Genomic DNA, 19,011 nt, shown 5'->3' on the forward strand with positions numbered 1-19,011 from the left:
AGTGTGACCTTAGCTCAGAATCCAATAGGGCACTGACACCCCTGCCAATTATCTTACACCACATAGATTCTGTTGCGCAAGCAGTGGGCCCCATTGATCCCATTGCACAAGCAGGACCTGCTGCTTGCACAGCATATTTAGCATTTCCCAGAGGAAGCAGAAACACTGGTTCCTCGATCGGGACAGGTCAGTGGAACTCCCTTATTCAAGTCCCACCAACCTGCCCCATTCCAGGAACAAGCATTTTTGTTCATTTCTAGTTGCTCCCAGAAGCACTAAATCATCTTTCTGTAAGCGGTGGGGGCTGCTTGCAGACAGGAATTGACAGGGCACAAGAGAAACAATGGGGGCATAAATACCCCGTTGGATTCTGCCCTTAATGTCTGAATTCCCCCCAGGGAGTTGCTTGATTACGTCTGTGTTTGCGGCAGAGCCATTTCATGTGCCAAAATTTCTCCCCAGGCGTCTTCAGTGGCACATTCTTTCCTCTCTCCTCATCTTATCTGCTAGGCAGCCTTTGTCACATTCCAACAAGAGCCATGGTTTGTGAACAGTCATTTGTAAACAGTACAACCGGAACAGTGCGAGACTTTTGTCCTGTCTGCCAACATGAGAACAGTCGGCCAATGTGACATAGATGGGGGACATCAGAGTAGCATGTTGGGGCTGTGAAATAATGTTTAAGGTTAGGGAAGGTAGGTAGACTGAAGCATAGAGACAACACCGGCCTGTGGCCTCATAGCAAATGGTGAAGAAGGTGACCTGTGAGAATATTACTTAATGCTCCCATAGAAAATGAAATGAAACACCATCTAGATGACAGCTTTTGAAAACAGAATGCTAGACTCAAAGATGGACTGATCCAGCTAGGCAATTATGTTTTTTTGTTTTTTTTAAGAAAATGTTTATTTTTAAAGTTATATACCACCTTTCCAATCTTTATCGTAAACTACCTGGAACTCTTATAACTCATATGTGTGTCTGTGTGTACACACACACACACACGATAATAAGCTTTTAGAACAACGTTGTTTCACCTGCTACCTTGGCTTGGCATCTATCAGCCAAACCCTGGGTCCTGGCTCACAAACTTGAATTGACTGGTTGATTCGCGCAGTTTCTGATTGATTCACACAACCAGAAACTGGGCTTGTTTTCAATTTCCACTGGTGTTTCCTAGCCAGTTGAGAGGTCCACCATAGTTGTACTATATATATACAGCCACGGTGGACTTCTCAGCTGGCTAGGAAATGCTAGGGATGGGCAAATGCACAATGTTTGAGATTGCCAGGATTTTCTGAACATCATCTCACTGCTTGTCTCGTGCCCAATTCCCATTCATGTTTGTGATCGCTACTCATTCTGCATGAATGGGGAACTTCCGCAAACCGAGCAGCAATCGAACAGATGATTTTGCGCAAATTTGTGCAAATTTGCTGCATAGACTACAAGGGGCTGATTCAATCTGCTAAGGAAATTTGTGCAAATTAGGCCATTTGCACATATCAAACTGGGAACTGGGATGGAGACAAAGGCGAGCTCATGTACGACACTTTGCAAATATTTTCAGCAGACAAGTGCTCACTATAGTGCTTGTGCTTGGAGCATCGAATGGCGAATGGGGCATGCGCGCATGTTTTGTGAGCAAAAACAAAATTCTCATACATCCCTAGGAAACACCAGTGCAAATTGAAAACAAGCCCAGTTTCTAGTTGTGCAAACTAGCTCTTCAAGTTTGTGAGCCAGGGTCCAAGGTTTGGCTGATAGGTGCCAAACAGAGGTAGCAGATGAAACAATGTTGCTCTAAAAGCTTATTATCTGTAGTGAACAAGTATGTATGCTGGACATTTGTTGCCATCAGCTCTTTGATATTAATTGCAGTTTATGCAAATGTACAATGATAATGCTGGATGTCTAGCATGTATTCCTAGCAGCAGTTTACCAGAGGGAGGAAAGTGCTATTGTACCACTTTGGGGCATATGTGTAGCTTGCAAAGTCTGGAAACCAGTCACATTTCTTTTTTGATATTCTGGATACTTGAAACAAAATGGATTTTTATTTTTTGCTTCTTAAAAAGTGCTTCCAGCACTGTTTCCAGCTAACATTGTATTAGTGGGACAAGTTGTGCTAACCCTCCCCAGTCTGGACTAGTGCACTTTCCCTAATCTAGCCCACTGCAAATATAACACTAACCAGATTTTAAGGTGGAAACGTAACTTTTCTACTAGGATTTGATCTAACATCCTGCAAAATAAAATAGGCTGGTGCCTGTTTTCCCATTGTTAGAAGAACAGTAACACTGCGGAGGCCCATTAACTTGTTCTTCCTTCTCTAGACTCATGTACAAATTCTTCCGGGCCTTTCATTTTCAGACCTAAACGTGGATGCAATCTGTGGCGCAGTGCTAACCATGGTTAGTAAAAATGCTTGTGTAGACCTTTTATGCTGTCATCATAGTTAGCTCCAAATATGAAAAGCGGGATGGGGAGTGGAATTTGCCTGTGCCAAAGGCAGAGGGAGAAATGTGCTAGCTCTTGATCCCAATCATAGTCATGTCTTTATTGGGCCTCTTTTTTCATGTTTCTGTTGTGCAGGAATTATTTTATTTCAAACCCTAGTTTAAAAGAGACCCTCCTACCAGAGTCCTAGAAGAGGTTTCTGATATTCTGCATTTGCATTTCCGCATCTTGCCACCTTGTGAGGAGCTGTAGGAATTTTCACACACTTATTTTAAAAGGCCAAATGGAATTGATACACTTCCTTTTAGGAATGCAGCAGTAGGAGGGTTTGATGACTTGTGCAATCCTGTGGCTGCAAAAGAGGTTAACATAGTGCAGTGACTTCTGTTATTACCCAGTGAAAACTTCATATCTTGCGTTTACAAACTGACACTATGCTTCATACTTCTGTGTAGTCTCATGTCTCTTGCTTTATATTCCTGGATATATCCACTCACAGTAACTTTGTTTCCCATGCTGCGTTTTCTTACTGCGATGATGATGTATGCACTTATATTTATTAATCACCTTTAATCACCATTCTCTGGGCCATGTAGAAAAAAATTTAAAACACATTTTACAAGACATAAAATAATACAATAAAAATGCCACCATAAAATCCAAAAGCAGCACAAATAATAAAAATTCTAATAGCTACCATCAAAATTCACTTAGTCACAGGGAGAGCAAAAACCTTCTCAGCTAAATACTTCAGTACAACGTATCTACAATAAGAGACAAAAATAGAATATCAGACTTGTGTGATGATGACTCACAATCTGAGGATGTCAAAAGAAAATTAAGAACATAAGAGTCCTGCTAAATCAGACCAAGGATCCATCTCATCCAGCATTCAGTTTCCACAGCGGCCAACCAGCTGCCTGTGGGAAACCCACAAGTGGAACATGAACCTATAGCACTCTCCCACTCATGTTCCACAGCAACAGGTATACAGAGGCATACTGCCTCTGATACTGGAGGTAACATATAACCTACATTAGTAGTCTTTAGCAGTCCAAGTTGGCGGCCATCACTATGTCTTCTGCTAGCAAATTCCATAGTTTAACTATGCACTGTGTGAAGAAGTACTTCCTTTTATGCATCTTGACTATCCCACCAGTCAGTTTCATAGGATGACCCCGGGTTGCAGTTTTATGAAAGAGGGAGAAAAATGTCTCCCTATCCACTTTCTCCACACTATGCATAATTTTGTTAAAAGGTCATTAAAGGCCTAGGAGAACAGGGAAGTCTGTGCTGTAGAAATGACATCAACATAGGTGGCAGGTGAGTCTCTTTAGGGAGAGCATTCCATGACAGGGACATGGGGACACAATTGAGAAGGCTGTCCCCCTCCTAACCCCCCTCTGCACTTCAGATTGAGGTGGCATTTGTGTTAATCCAAAGAAGAAGGAAAGTGGAACAATCTGAGATGCCAGAAATGAAAACTGTGTGGCTGTGCAGTTCTTAGGGTCAGAGGCAACGTATAAAAGAGGTATCCTCGCCACAGACCTTCACAGTCCAAGCGTTGCAAAGTCTCTTTGGTTCAATAATACTGAATTATTTTTAAAGACCTTGACTTTTTCTTTAAAAAAAAAAAAGATATGGTTATCGTGGAAGGGACTGTCGAGCCAATGTTTACCTCCTTCCTACTGGAGAAATAGTATATTTCATAGCATCCGTGGTAGTACTGTTTAACTATGAAGAGCGGACTCAGCGCCACTATTTGGGACATACGGATTGTGTTAAATGGTTGGTGTACACTTCCACAATGAATGTTTTAAGTATAGTTATGTTGTGATGAAATGCAATACTTAACTTTCACTTGTTAATATTTTCCATGTTATTTTTCATTTCTGACCTCCGCCAGATATGCATACTTGTGATGTTCCAGAAATCATTACGTCAGTTATAAATCTCTATTAAAATAATGTGGTTTATCAGGGAATTAATGATGGGGAGAAAGAGAGGACTCACTTTCTCTGATGCTGGACTCTAAATTACCATACTGAGGGTTTCCCCTACCCCATGGGCATGGTACTTTGTTTTCATCTTAATAAAATAGTTCCAGATACTCCCTAGATGCAAATACAAGCTCCCCACCACCACCACCTGTAAGCATTAGCAAAAAGAAAAAAGCCACATAGATACATATCGAGGAGATAGATGTCTGTCTGTACCAGGTTTCCTATGTCTCTTCTCCCCTATCCCTCAGACGATTGCTGGTCTTTGTGTATCACTTCAGAAAATCCTGGTACACTTGAGCATAAATACATTCAGATACTTGGAAGTCTAAATGTGCTAATAAGGGCAAGCACTTGTGTAGATTTCAGCTAAAATTTCTACAGGAAGCAGAATCTTGTGCTTAGATATAGAGGTGTATTTCTTTTAAGCCTTGGGTATGCCTGTTCAGTGATTCTGGAGCTCAGCTGTAATACAAGAGCATGCAGGTTCCCTGCCTTGCCTCGTACCAGATGCACTGTACTCCAGGCTCTGCGTGGGTGATGCAGTGTTCATCAGAGATGTGCTGCTGTTGCACTAAAACACGCACAGAGTACTACTTACAATACTCCTCTTTCCACTTCCAGATTGGTAGTTTATGGGCATCCATAAAAGCACAAATGTTGTCCCCCTAACCAGTGACTTCCATGTTGGCATTATTTCTTTTAGCCTCGCTGTTCATCCAGACAAAATCAGGATTGCAACTGGACAGCTAGCTGGAGTGGATAAAGATGGAAGAGTAAGTTTCAGACATGCTATCTTGGTAGTTGGTTTGTGTTTCTGGAAATCAGGAAGACCATGCAGAGTTTTTTTCCCTTCTTAGTACCGCTGTCCTCTGGTGCCTAATGCAAAGAGAATGCATTCGTGCACACTCTCTAGTCTTGCACCATGCATTGCGTATTTCCCACGAACATCTGCGCAGGGCCATGGGACTTCCAAATTTTTTATTTTAGCCAGGCTTTCCTCCATTCCCCTCCTCTTCTCCCTCCATCCTGCCCCCCAAGGAAAAAGTGACTCTTACTGGAATGGCCACCCATGTGCTCTTGCTGCCTCAAGGAAACCTGAGCTCAGGGACAAGGATTAGGAAGGCCTAAAGTCTTTGGCTAAAAGCACCACAGGCTCACACAGTGAAGGGAGAGTGCTATAAACAAGCATGTGTGCAGCTGTTAAAACTGAGCTATGGTAGACACATAAATCACCAAGTTATACCTGCGAAGTTGGTATGGATGATATGACTTGGGGTTGGACTCGATGGTCTTATAGGCCCCTTCCAACCCTACTATTCTATGATTCTATGACTTTACAGGGGGATTTTAAAAAGGAGTATTGACTCTGTGAGAGTGTAGTGACTTGGAACAGTGACACTGGAGCTGTTTGCACATCATGGCAGCCAACTGTGGGTTTTCTATTTATTTAACAAACAGCGGGCTGCCGTGTCATGCGAACAGCCCCAGTGTCACTGCTGCAAGTCACTACACTCATGCACAGCGTCACTACTTTTTACTTTATTTAACTCACGGTGAGGCTGCGGTGCATGGGCACTGTGGCATGTCATCCTGGTCACCATGTGCAATGGTCACATTTTAGCTAATTCACTCCATAGAAACAAAGTTACATCATGTTATGGTTGCTATAATATTCAGTGCAAAGCTCAGTCAGCTTTGCCAATTTCATGATTTGCTAGCTTGTTCATGTTTGGTACCCCTAAGCTATGTTAATCACACTCTACGCCCTCGAGAGATGCTTTTTTAGGGGGATGGAAAAGCCCTGTAGTGGGAGTGGTTTTCAGTTCACCCAGGTCTGGATCCCACCCATTACTTCCTATCAAACTACCCTTATATCAAATGCCATGATTTTTTGCTAATCAGGTGTTCTTTTCTTTTCTGTTCTTTTCTTCAAAGAATTCCAGTATATTTGTTGCTAGTCAAAAGTGTCTTTTGTTCCTTTTTCTCATTTCTTTCATTGTGTTCCTTTTTTACATTCCTTTTTTTCCTTCCTTCTTTTCATTTCTTCATTTCTTTCTTTAAATATTCTAGTTCGTTGGTGTGTGTGTGTGTGTGTGTGTGTGTGTATGTGTATATATATATATATATATATATATATATCTCCCCTAAATGGCATTATGATGGTAGGAAGTGGGTTCTTAGGGTTGCAATCCTATATCCACTTACCTGGGAGTACATCCCTTTGAACTCGGTGGGCCTTACTTTTGAGCAGAGACGTGTATAGAATTGAACTATAAGTCATGTCAGAGTGTCTTTAGAGTTGAACTAAAATGCCAGGTATGCATTGGCCTTTATTGTTGCAAGGTCTTCACTTCAGTCAATATTTACTTTACAGGTCAATAATTGGTGGTGTTCACCTCAACAGAAGTCATAATCTGCTTAATGTAAGATTAATTCTGCATGTGTCACTCCTTAGCAGTTCAATAACCATTTCTATCAAATTGCTTTTACATATAGCCTTTGCAGCCCCATGTAAGAGTATGGGACTCAGTGAGCCTGATGACTCTGCAGGTTATTGGCCTCGGGACTTTCGAGCGTGGAGTGGGGTGTCTGGATTTTTCAAAAGCAGTAAGGAAAAATTGCATATCTCTTTTCTTAAAATAAAATTACATAACCTACTGTATGCAAGGCTGAACTAAACACCTCTAGGTTTGTATGCATTTTGCTGAATGGGCAACAGACTGCTGACACTGAGGTATATGTATAGGCTTACGGAGAGGCTAAGTATAAGTAGCTGTGGGGGTTCACAGAATGGCTTTTGCTGTTTGCCCTGGTGGCAGGTAACATGACCCAGCGAGGGCCTGCCCCAACTGTGCTGCCCATCATTTCTTTTCCCACCACAGAAGATTACTTTCCCTGTTGTGTATGGAGACCTGTGTTTGTGAAGTTGATTTTGTGCTGGCCAGTAATCATTTCTAACGCCATCCTGTCACATGCGTTCTCATTGCCAACTTGAACATATTATTCTTGGCATTTACAAATTAACCAACATTGCACCAGGGTATTATTGAAGCTTTGCGGAACAAAGCTGGGTCCAGTGGTTATTGGCAACAGAGCAGTACCAGCCAACCCTCCCTTAAGAGCACTGATGTCCTGCATCAAAATGTGACATGCAGAAATGCTTCAGTGCACTGGAATAAGAATTGTGGTGCCCCATTCTAAACACTTAGTTCTGGGTCAGCCAGATCCTATAAACAGCTCCTCCGACAATTAACTGCAGTGAGAACTATGAAGATGGGCATGTGTATTGCTCTAGAAATAGAATGGTTGGACTCTACCTCCCATCATCCCCAGGCAGCATGGCCAATGGTCAGGGATGGTGGGATTTGGAGCCCAATACCATCTGGAGATTCAGAGGTTGCCCACCTCTGCTTAGATCACTATGTACTCCACAGCACAGATGGGAGAGTAACAAAAAGTTACACACACAACTTTCTGCAAGTCATGCCAGAATAGAAATAAAGACAGTATTGCATGGGTTCCCAACCTGTTTGGACCCATAGGCACATTTGGGAATTTGAAAAACTCCTGTGGGCACCACCACAAAATGGCTTCCATGGAGGATGTGACTAGTCAAATAATGGCTGCAGTGGGGGCCTAGCTAGTCAAAAGCGGTGCGGGGTTGGGGGAGAACAAGCAAAGGTAGAAGCTGGGAGGGGTGGAGAAATAGCAAGTCAGAGGGGAGAGAAAGAGTGAGGCTAGAGGCTGGGACTGGAGGGAACCAGCAGGATAAAGGAGCTGAGAAGGGAGAGAAAGAGCAAGGCTAGGGGCTAGGAAGGGAGAGAGAAAGAAAGCTAGGGATGGGGAAAGGAAATAAAAAGGAAAGCTAGGGATGGGGAAGGGACAGAAATAGCAAGGAAAGGGGCTGGTTGGAGAGAAACAGCAAGGCTAGAGGCTGGGAGGAGAGAGAGAGAGAGAGCAAAGGGGAAAGGTCTGTGTGGATGGAAGAAGATTGGGTGGGGCCAGGAAGTGACTCTTTCTTTCTCTTCCTACCTGCTGAAGAGCTGATCAGCAGCAGGTTCAGAAACAGGAAGAAGAACCTGGTAGCCTAACATTTTTCAAGGTTTTTTTTAAAATTAAAAGCAGTTTTTTGCAGGAGGCAAAGAGTGGACAGCTTTGTGGGTGCCGTTAGAGGTCCCGTGGGTCCTCCAGGGACCCCTGCAGTATTGTGTGTTTGTTTCCACATTTGTTGACAGATTTGTTTCTTGTAACAAAGTTTGGGAATAATCTTAGCAAGCTCAGATACAAAGGATTAGTCTTCTTTCTGAATCTGGGCTTGAATCTTGACCTAGACAGGAAATAAAACTCTTGGTTTGCGCTTCTGCTCATTTCAGAAATAGCTAGCCCTCTCTGTTTCTTTAAATAGCAACTGTCTGGTCTCGGTACTTCAGCATTGGCCATAGCAGTGTTTTTGGTTATAAACATTTGTTTTACTAAGTCTGTAGTGGCAATGGTGGCAGTAGTGCTTCATACATTTGTCAAAATAGTACAGTTAATTAGACTAACAAAAGATGTTTTCCGTTTCTCAAGTTAACTGACTTGAACAATAATGTTTGGTTCCTTTAACACCAGTTGAATGTGTCCATGTGTTACAGGTAAAAAACGTGACTTGGTTTTTAATTTAATGTACATTTAATGTACTCGGGAATTTCTTCAGTACTTTAGGCATTGGTAGAAAGGAAAATTAGCATCTCTGACTGTTTTCCAGCATTTCTAATGTTGGGCACGTCATTTGCCCTAGCCGTGTTCAGAAATGTATTGCTTTCAGGGGGAATGTACACAATTCAAAGGCTGAGACACCAGTTTTCAGGTGTTTAAGCTCAGTTATGACAAGTGCTGTGATACCACATGTCTTGTGCCCAAGCCTTAATTCTTCCGCTTTCATGCCAACGGTTTACCAACCCATCATAAGGGTGTTGCTATGTTTTGGCAATACATTTTCAATTAGTTTTAGGGAAAGAAAATTACTTTAATGTTATTTACAGTTTAGAAAAGGGTAATTATTTTCAGCTTTCCCTTCTTCCAGTTGCATAATATAATACATCCTTTTATAGATGGGAAGGGAAATGTGATTGAAGGGCAAAAGAGAAAATTTAATTGGTAGCTTCTGATGTATGTATTTCAAATGTTGTATTCGGAATGGAATTCATTGGCACAAATGCATTTTTCAGGCTGTGGGGAGGGGGCTTGATCAGTGCCAAAGGCATACATACTTGGTGTGGGCTTCTCTTGTGCCACATTGTTCCTGCTTGTAGTTGAAGAATTTTGTTATACATTTGAAGGGGGTTAGTGTATATTCATGGAGGATAAGGGGGTTGGACTCGGTGGTCTTATAGGCCCCTTCCAACCCTACTATTCTACTATTCTGTGAAGGCTATCAATGGTCATGATGGCTATATATCACGTCCAGTATTGGAGGCAGTGTGCCTCTCTATACCAGTTGCTGGAGGACATGGGGGGGGGGTGCTATTGGACTTTTTTTCTGCACAAGCTTCCCACAGGCAGCTGGTTGGCCCATGTACAAGCAGAATGCTGGACTGGATAGGCCTTGTATCTGATTCAGCCAGGCTCTTCTTACGTTCTTTTGATGCTGGAACAACTTTCAGGTTCATACATCTTCTTTGACCATGTGTAGCCAATGGTGGTATCCAACAATGTCATTCAGCAAACATAAATAGCTCTAGCAGAGTTCCTCTGAATCTTTCAGTTGCACAAGTGGTTGGCCATTACACGTACACAACTGGCTGTGCAAGAGTTGCAAACTGTTTGCAGAAGGACTTGCACAACCGGAATGCACAACGGGTTGCACAAGAGTTATGTGTAACTGGATGCACAAAGGTTGCACAAGCATAATGCACAACTGAGCAAATGCACTACCACAAACACAACTTTCTCTTGCGCATAGTTCAGAACCTAGCTTCCACGCAACAGCATTTGCGCTAATGGAATGACACAGTTGATACTGCCCAGTGTGCGAACCAGGGCTGATGCACATACAAGCCATTTTCTCAGAGTGGATAGGTTGCTTGAGTGGGACCTATTTAGAGAGACATTGAAGGTTATAGGTAGCAGTTCATGTTGAAGTTTACATGGCACCCAATTTGAAATGTGATGCTGAGCATGCACAAAAAGTGTGCCCATTTGGCATTGCTTTATTTAAACTAAGTTGCCTCGCCTTTGCTTGCAGAATTGATATGCCAAGGATCCATGGCCCAAACAGCAGCCACACTGGTGTGCTAAGGTTGCACATAGAGTAACTGAAAGCGTAGTTGAAGATAAAGCTGTCTTCTGGAAAACCACTTGTGGAACTTTTCCTTCCACATCCAAAGTCACATTTAAATCAGGCTTGTGTGGTGAGGGAGAGCACCTGGCGAAAGACCTCCTCCAGTGCCTGGCTTGTGTTAAACTGGCCCTTTAATATAAGTAAAATATAGTTGTAAATATCAAACATCAGGCATTCGTTGTTGGTATCCGAGGCTAGAACAAGAATAGGGAAAATATTTGTGAGACTTTCAACTGCAGATGTCACTTTTATTTGTGTGCTGTCTGACTTCTAGCTATGTAGAAAGCTGATATGAACTTACTTTGTTACTTTCTTCTGTAAGGACTCGGGTACGCATTTGTGTGTGATTGACGATTCTAACGAGCACATGCTGACTGTCTGGGATTGGCAGAAGAAATCAAAAATAGCTGAGATAAAGGTAAATAGTAGAATTCATCTTGGTGCACAGCAGATGTATCCTGTACCTTTCACATATGTACAAACTATATGCTATGACACACCCCATTAACTGTAACAGCAAGGTCAAGAATTGCTGTTATCTGAGCTGGCAGTTACTTTGCTTTTTGATATGGAGATAAGCTAGCAGAAAATTCTCCTAAAGCAGATAGCACAGAAAACCTATTTAAGAGTTATGAGATTCATACAGCAAAATACATGTGAGAGTTCAGAAAATATGTTAAGACTCATGGTTTCTGATATGGAAGTGGTGTGCACGCGTGTGCTCATGTGTGAACTCTTGTGTTGAGATCCTAATACTATTTTCACAAGTGAAGTTTAATTTGCGTTTTTCATTACATCTGTGAATCAGATGAAAGGCTTCACTAACTAGGATGGAGGTTTGATTAAAAACATCTCTCTTTGACTTTCTCTCTTATTAACATTCATAAATGATGTTTTCTAAATGAATAAGGGCCTGGATCCTAAGATAAATTAACTTCAGGAAATTTTTGGAAGGAAGGTTTTCTGTCGCCTTCTTCCCTTGAAGCCACCTGCGACACCCAAAAAGCCTCTCTGAAGGATCGAATAATGTGGGGAACCTTTTCTTCCATGAATTTCCTTAAGTTAATTTACTTTAGGAGTCAAGCCAGGGTTTTCACCTGCAAAAGAAAAAGTGTGTCAGAGCATTCCTTTTGCATTTCAGGTATGTTCCTTGCTGACCCACAAGTAATCTGCATCACACTTAACAAGCTCTTTCTCCTCCCATAACACCAAGCGTTGATTTTAGAATAACAACTACCCTGAAATGTGTGTAATTGTAATATATATACCCCGGTAAGTTAGAACTTTGAAACAGGATTGGGATCTAACCAGTCCAGGGCAACGATGTGGCTGGATTCTAGTTTTGATAGCAGTAATTAGCAAAATTAATAACCAAGGTATCTGTGGTGAATTGGCACACAGCTGCAATGGTACAAATTTTCCATTTTATTTTTAAGTTCTGATAGTCCACAAAAGCTGATGCTACAATATAGCCTTATCCAACCTGGTGCCCTCTATGCTGGCTGTGGATGAAGGGACATGTAGTCCAACACCGAGTTGGGGAGGCTGCCTATGATGAAAGAATTCTTCTTTAAGGTGCCACAAGATTCTTTGTTGTTTCACCTATACGACAGTTGCACCAGATTAAGTACTACTTTTCCCCTCAATATATAGACAAAAAAGTCAAATAGATTTTGCAGGATTTCATGAGCTGAGTAAACTTAAGCCAGGGGTATTTTGATTGGCTTGGTTGCCCCTGTTATCCATAACTTAATCAGTTCTTTGTGTCTGTCTAGAGATTGGATGAAAAATGATAATGATAGCATTATGGGTTTTTTCTTGACCTGCTGCTTTATTGCATTTTCAAAACAGGGTCCCACATAGCTTGTGCTTAATAAAACTTTATTAACACGTTCTGTATGAATGATATAGGTAAAAAGATGGAAGAGACGCTGCTTTAAACCAAAAAATTATCCTGATACATATATTGAGATGAAAAGGTACATGGGCCAGGATGTATAAAAACGTAACCTGAGAAACTGCTCTAAACAGGATCTCTCCTTGATTCAGTCATACTTGAGGGTGTGCTAACACGTGCCTTAATGCACACTGCACCAAACCATGTCAAGCTGATTCAAGTGATACCCTGAAATTGAGGCCTGGGGGATGAAGACACCTGTTGAGCAGTCCACTGTGTTATCGTGGGTCTCCTGAGGCAGCTGTAGGTATATAGGTGAACTTCACTGCCCAGGTAAGTGACTGTTCATGAACCACTGTTACATTACTCAAGTTGCAACTATCTCTACCGCTTTGTTTAAACTCTGTGGTACTATAACTGAGTCCTCTGAGCCAAGGCAAACATAGTAAGATACTGATCTTCAAATGGGAGGTCTTAGTACCCATCCATACAGCTGTTTTTCTCCATGCAGATTGTCCCCTGGTAGATGATCAAAGTGCCGTGTGTTCCTGGAAGTACACAAATAGCCATCGCAGCAGTGTTCATGATCTCAGTGACTAAAAAAAGCCCCTACTGCTGCAACTATGGAAGCGAGCCAGTGTGGCGTAGTGGCTAGAGTGCTGGACTGGGAGTCGGGAGATCCGGGTTCTAGTCCCCACTCGGCCACGGAAGCTCATGGGGTGACTTTGGGCCAGTCACAGACCCTCAGCCCAACCCACCTCACAGCGTTAAAATGGAGGAGGAAGAGGATTATGTACACCACCTTGGGTTCCTTAAGGAGGAAAAACGGCGGGGTATAAATGTAATAAATAATTAAATAAATATTTCTGCAAAATGTACCCCTGTGCCACTGACTCATGTGTTGCTTTTTTCATGCAGTTATGGCCAGGCATCTTCCAGAGGACAATTGCTTGGAGAACATTGGGTGACCAGAATGAACTGTTAATAAGAGTTGCACTGAACTGCATGCATATTATGCTTTGTGTGTTTGAGTGCATAATATTAAATCTTCCCATTTATCTGCATACGCACGAAATTTGATATTGGCAAATCCTGTTTTTATTTCCACAGACAACAAATGAAGTTGTTCTTGCAGTAGCATTCCATCCAACCGATAAAGACACAATAATAACATCCGGCAAATCTCATATCTTTTTCTGGACTTGGAATGGTAATTCATTAACAAGGAAGCAAGGGATATTTGGGGTAAGAAACTTCAGGCAAATTTCCTGAAGCCATAGGTCAGATTATTTGAAATGTTCATATTGATGAGATTGTGCCCTTGTCAACAATGATTTAAGGCAGGGATGTGGAACTTGTGGCTCTCCAGATCTTGGTGGACTGCAACAACCATCAGCCCTAGCCAGCATTGCCAGTGGTGAGGGATGATGGGAGTTGTAGTCCAACAACATCTGGAGGGCCACACATTCCCCATTCCTGATTTAACGGCTCTGTTCCTTTATAGGCCATATATTTGATATAGGACCTAACTACACATTACACAAAAACATCTGTACACTAACATAAGAGAGCCAGTGTGGTGTAGTGGCAAGAGTGTTGGACTAGGAGCTGGGAGATCCGGGTTCTAGTCCTGAGTCAGCCATGGAAGCTCACTGGGTGACTTTGGGCCAGTCACAGACTCTCAGCCCAACCCACCTCACAGGGTTGTTGTTGTGAGGATGAAATGGAGAGGAGGAGGATAATGTAAGCCGCCTTGGGTTCCTTGCAAGAGGAAAAAAGGCGGGGTATAAATGCAAAAATAAATAAATAAACAAACAAACAAATAAATAAAAAACATAAGGCCTAACAAGGCAAAGGCATGTGACAAAGTCCCAATGCCACGCATTATCAACAAAAGCAGTATCAGTGGAAAGCTATTTTAAGACGAGAAGCGGGGAATGGTGGCTTAACCTTGTCCTTGCAGGCCGTTCCGAATCGTGCCTCTGCCTCCTCTCTCTTCCACCAACCTGCCCTCTCCCCCAGTGGAGGTCCAGCTGCATTATTACTCTCTCACATGCAAACTTCTCAGGGGAAAAAGCAGTTTGAGAAGGCATAATTTTATTTCTGCTATTTCTCCGCCCAATCACACTTTCCCAAAGGTGCTTGACATTACAAAAAGAGACCACCAGGGCTTCATTGCATGTGTTCACAATGTGTAATTTGTCTCTAAGTGCATATTTTAGAGACAGAAATATTTTAGGGGCGGTCTAGAGTTCCACAGAGACAGGTGCTTCCCACTGTCATCTGTAAGAAATACTTTGTACTGAGCATTTGCATCCCCAAAAGTGCTGTTGCATCATAAGCGGAGGCAGCCCTGACATTTTCAAAGCAATTGCTGGTGGGGGGGACTGTTGCATGTTTGGACCACCCCCCAGATTAATGGAAAGATCTTGGGAATTAGATGTCTGTATACCTGCCTGTGCGTGATCCACTTGTCCTTTAAATGCATCCTCTTGTTCCCTTTCAGAAATACGAAAAACCCAAATTTGTCCAGTGCTTAGCATTTTTAGGAAATGGAGAAGTTCTCACTGGTGACTCAGGTGGGATACTGCTTATATGGAGCAAAACTACTGTAGAAGCCACACCAGGGAAAGGATCAAAAGGTACCACAGTGATCAAATCAACTTATATACGTTATGGAAATGCGTTTAAAAGTTCAGAAAATGCAAAAACCCACAGGAGGTACTCAAAATGATTTCATGAGTAGTCAAGCAGTGTTTGCTTTCAGCTTCTATCAGACAAATCGTGGTTGACTGTGTGCCCCATATGCTTTCCTCCAACAGGATGCCAGTCTGTCACCCATTTTGGCATACCGGGGAAGTCATAAAAATGATTTTTAAATCTCAGACTAACATTACAGGTTAATTGCATATATTCACTTTTTCCCATAAGCTCCTCTAAAATCAGCAAGCTCTTTCTTTCCTGTTCAAGTTCCTCAGCATCATTTTAAAACAAATTACAAGCATAACTCAAGACAGGTCCAGATTCAGGGCAGATAAAAGGAAATGTACTACTTTGCACAGCTCATAATTAGTTTTTGGAATTTGCTGGCAATGACCCATACTTTAGATGGCCACTAGCTTAGAAGGGGATTTACTGATTCATTGAGGATGGGTCCGTCAGCAGTAGGGATGGGCAGATTCCCTACCTGCTGCTCCGGGGGGAAATCCACCTGCGGGGGGAGGCGATACGTTCCTCCCCCCCGGAAATCATGGGCCAGCTCCACTCCACAACAATTCCATGGAGCCACCAACCGGCTCCGTATCGCCAGCGATACGGCCGCCATTGCCGTGCCGTATCGCTGAGGAGGAAGGAATCCAGACACAAAGAGATCACCACTTGCGGCCGTAAAGCCCTTAGTTTGAGCTAATTGCAGCTATTTATGGAGCCGGCTTCACACAGACTCCAGGGGGAGGCAGAGGTAAGTGTTCTGTTCTGCCATGGACTCCGGAGGCTGGATTATTTTGAATCCGGCCTCATTGGGGTCGATAGCGGAATTCTCCGCCAACCCTAGTCAATGGCTGTTAGTCATGATGTCTATAAGCTGTCTCCAGGTTCAGAGGCTATATGCTGCTGAATACCAGTTAGGAACATAGGAAGGTTATACTGACCTGGTTCGCACCACACAAAAAGCCACAGTGGGTTGTCCCTTTGTTTATTTCAGGGGGGCGTGTCATGACATCCAAACCCAGCGTAGTTTCCTCAGTGGGATTTGTTAACCATACACAACCTACCCTGAGAACTCATGGCTTGTTGTTGGGTTGTTCAAGGTGGCTTGTTTTCAGGGTGACTTACTGTAGTATCTGAACTCAGCAGAGTGGTTTGTGCATGTTTTGTGGGAAAGGGCTACAGAGCCGCCTAGCAAAAGTGGCGAAAAACCTGGTCGCTCCTCGCAATCTCACTAACGATATCCCCTCACTATTACATCTTGAAATGACACTAGTCAATTTACTCCTCCAGTTCATCGCCTCCCTAGACAGCAATGCCTCTTTTTTTCCACTTCATGGAGATTTGCGCAAATCCACTAAAGCGCAGAGGACTAAGGGGGAAGCAAGCCACAGAGTGCCTGATTGTCTATCGAGAATAATGTGGGTTAGCAAGCAAACAACCAAACCACCGTTGGTTATTTCCAGGGTATCTTATCATGACGTGCAAACCGGCCCAGAGTGTCAAACCGCTGATCCATCTAGCATGGTATTGTCGACCCTGATTGGCAACAGCTCTCCAGGGTTTCAGGTGGGAGTTCTTCCCACCCTACCTGGAGATGCTGGGGATCGAACCTGGGACCTTCTGCATGCAAATCAGGTGTTCTGCCACTGAACTAAGGCCCCTCCCCACTGGGAAACAAGCAAAGGGAAAGAGCCGTTGCTTTCATGGCCTGCTTGTGAACTTCTCAGAAGCTATGGGAAACCAAATGCTTGACTACATGGATCACTGGTCTTATCCAGCAGGGCTCTCCTTAATTATCAGACTGGTGCTGACCCAGGCTATACAATTGTTTCTCTTAATATAGGAAAGAAAGATGTATTTGGTTGTCGGCGCAGTGCTCTAGGCAGACTGCTTGACTTACTGCTGCAACTTCTCTGTGCTTAGGATAAGTCATATTGAAAAATATGCCTGAGCAATGCAAAAAGGACTGAGTTTTATGTATAACACTGGAGAAGTCTTAATATCATACTGTTTAATATTATATTATTGATCTCCATGTAGACACCCACACGAAAGGAACATGTCATGTAGAATTTTAGCAGTTCTTAATCTGTTCAAGCATAAGGTTCTGGCACTAGAATTTGCTTTCTTTTTAATTTTCTGGCTTATGAGTTTAATATGCTTTATAGGCAAGCATTTTGTTTCAGTTTTAAAATGTTAAAAGAGAATTATTATTTGAAACCAGGCATAGGCTGGCCTGGCACTGCCGAGCCCTAAGGTAGCTCTTAAATCCACAGATAATTATTTTCTTTGGCAGCTAATTAAAATGCTAGGGCTTAAGTGGACGTGCCAGAAAAAACAGTGTCAGAACAGGACATTTTAACTGCAAATATATATTTGCAGCAAATTTTCTTTATAAAGAAAAGAATAAAATAAAAATTTAATTATAACATAGATCATACATTTAATATTATAATATTATAATAACCCGCCTAAAGCAAATAGCTCTTTGCTGTAGTTGTCATAGCAAATATTTCATAATGAAAAGTTTAATGTTTTAATTACTTAAATGGGTCCAGGATTTTTGTTGAGTTGTGCTTTTTACACTTGATGTGTGTTGTTGAATTTATCATAGGTTTAATGAAGTTTTAGGTCAGTGTGTCTGTGTGTATAGATCTCGAAATAAAGTGCTCTCTAGGGATTGCCTGTTAAGTTGGCATCTTGTACTTTATTAGAGTTTTATGGGGAGCTTTGAAGCTAGGCACACATTTGCTTTATATTTTGGATCCTAGAACAGATGGCAGTTTGCACCTAATGGCACCTGCCCTTTAGATATTAATCTTGAAGATTTAGCAAAAATCTTTGCAGTAGCAGCCAACTGAACTAATGTCATTCTGTCAGGTTTTCTAGTTTAAATACTTGGGCACATTGTTACGTGCAAAGCCCTTATATCAGTAATCCAATTCACACCTAAACTGTACTTCCTACAGTTTTTATAGAGGTTTTTAATTCAATACAGAATTTTTCATGAAGATTTTTTTTTTAAGAAAACCTGAATAAATTAAAACAGATACATCTTATCCATTTCATGCTGACTCTTCAAGGTAGCCTTCCGGCCTAAGATTTGTTTCAGTCAGTTTCAAATAGCAGTTTTTAAAAAACTTAATATCTAAAGATGAGGATAATATAGGATCATTTCTAGATTCTGAAGCAAGAGAATGAGAGGTTGTGTTCTTGCTGATTGATGCACTTTCTGGTAAATTGTGCCTCAAGTCTAGGACCTTCACAAATCTTTTGAGGGGTTGTGTAGACGCTTCGTGCAGTTTGCAGCTCTAAATAATCTGAGTGCCTTTCATCCTCAAGTGCATAGCTTGAAGGAATCCAAGTTTGGAAATAGTAGCTTTTCCATCTGTTTCTCAGTTCACCTTGCAATGTTTCTGTAGAGAATTAGCAAGGCTTCACATTTCCAACTTTTCCTGAAGCCTAGACATAAAAAAGAAAGAAAAAAGAAGCAAAGCAACATCTAAATACCAGAGATTCGGGCAGTAGCCTGTTTTTAAAGACCTTGGGCAGTATCCCATGCTGCCCGTGCAACAGCAGACCCCACTGCTAGCATAAAGGGGAGCTAACGGTTGTTAAAG

The 19,011-nt window shown here is 42.2% G+C and overlaps 1 protein-coding gene across 2 annotated transcripts in view; it reads left to right on the forward strand.

The window, feature by feature from the left end:
• EML4 (EMAP like 4) overlaps nucleotides 1-19,011 on the forward strand; it is a 148,091-nt gene that overhangs the window by 90,741 nt on the left and 38,339 nt on the right. For both annotated transcript variants that reach the window (XM_084828917.1, XM_084828915.1), the window contains exons 8-13: nucleotides 4,099-4,248; nucleotides 5,167-5,236; nucleotides 6,960-7,070; nucleotides 11,108-11,203; nucleotides 13,793-13,927; nucleotides 15,189-15,324. In XM_084828917.1, coding sequence (XP_084685043.1) covers nucleotides 4,099-4,248; nucleotides 5,167-5,236; nucleotides 6,960-7,070; nucleotides 11,108-11,203; nucleotides 13,793-13,927; nucleotides 15,189-15,324 — 698 coding nt within the window. The remainder of the gene's footprint in view (nucleotides 1-4,098; nucleotides 4,249-5,166; nucleotides 5,237-6,959; nucleotides 7,071-11,107; nucleotides 11,204-13,792; nucleotides 13,928-15,188; nucleotides 15,325-19,011) is intronic.

Source organism: Heloderma suspectum, chromosome 1, assembly GCF_057233095.1.
Source record: "Heloderma suspectum isolate Gila_16-S chromosome 1, 16-S_ref, whole genome shotgun sequence".
In the NCBI taxonomy this organism is placed as follows: domain Eukaryota; kingdom Metazoa; phylum Chordata; class Lepidosauria; order Squamata; family Helodermatidae; genus Heloderma; species Heloderma suspectum.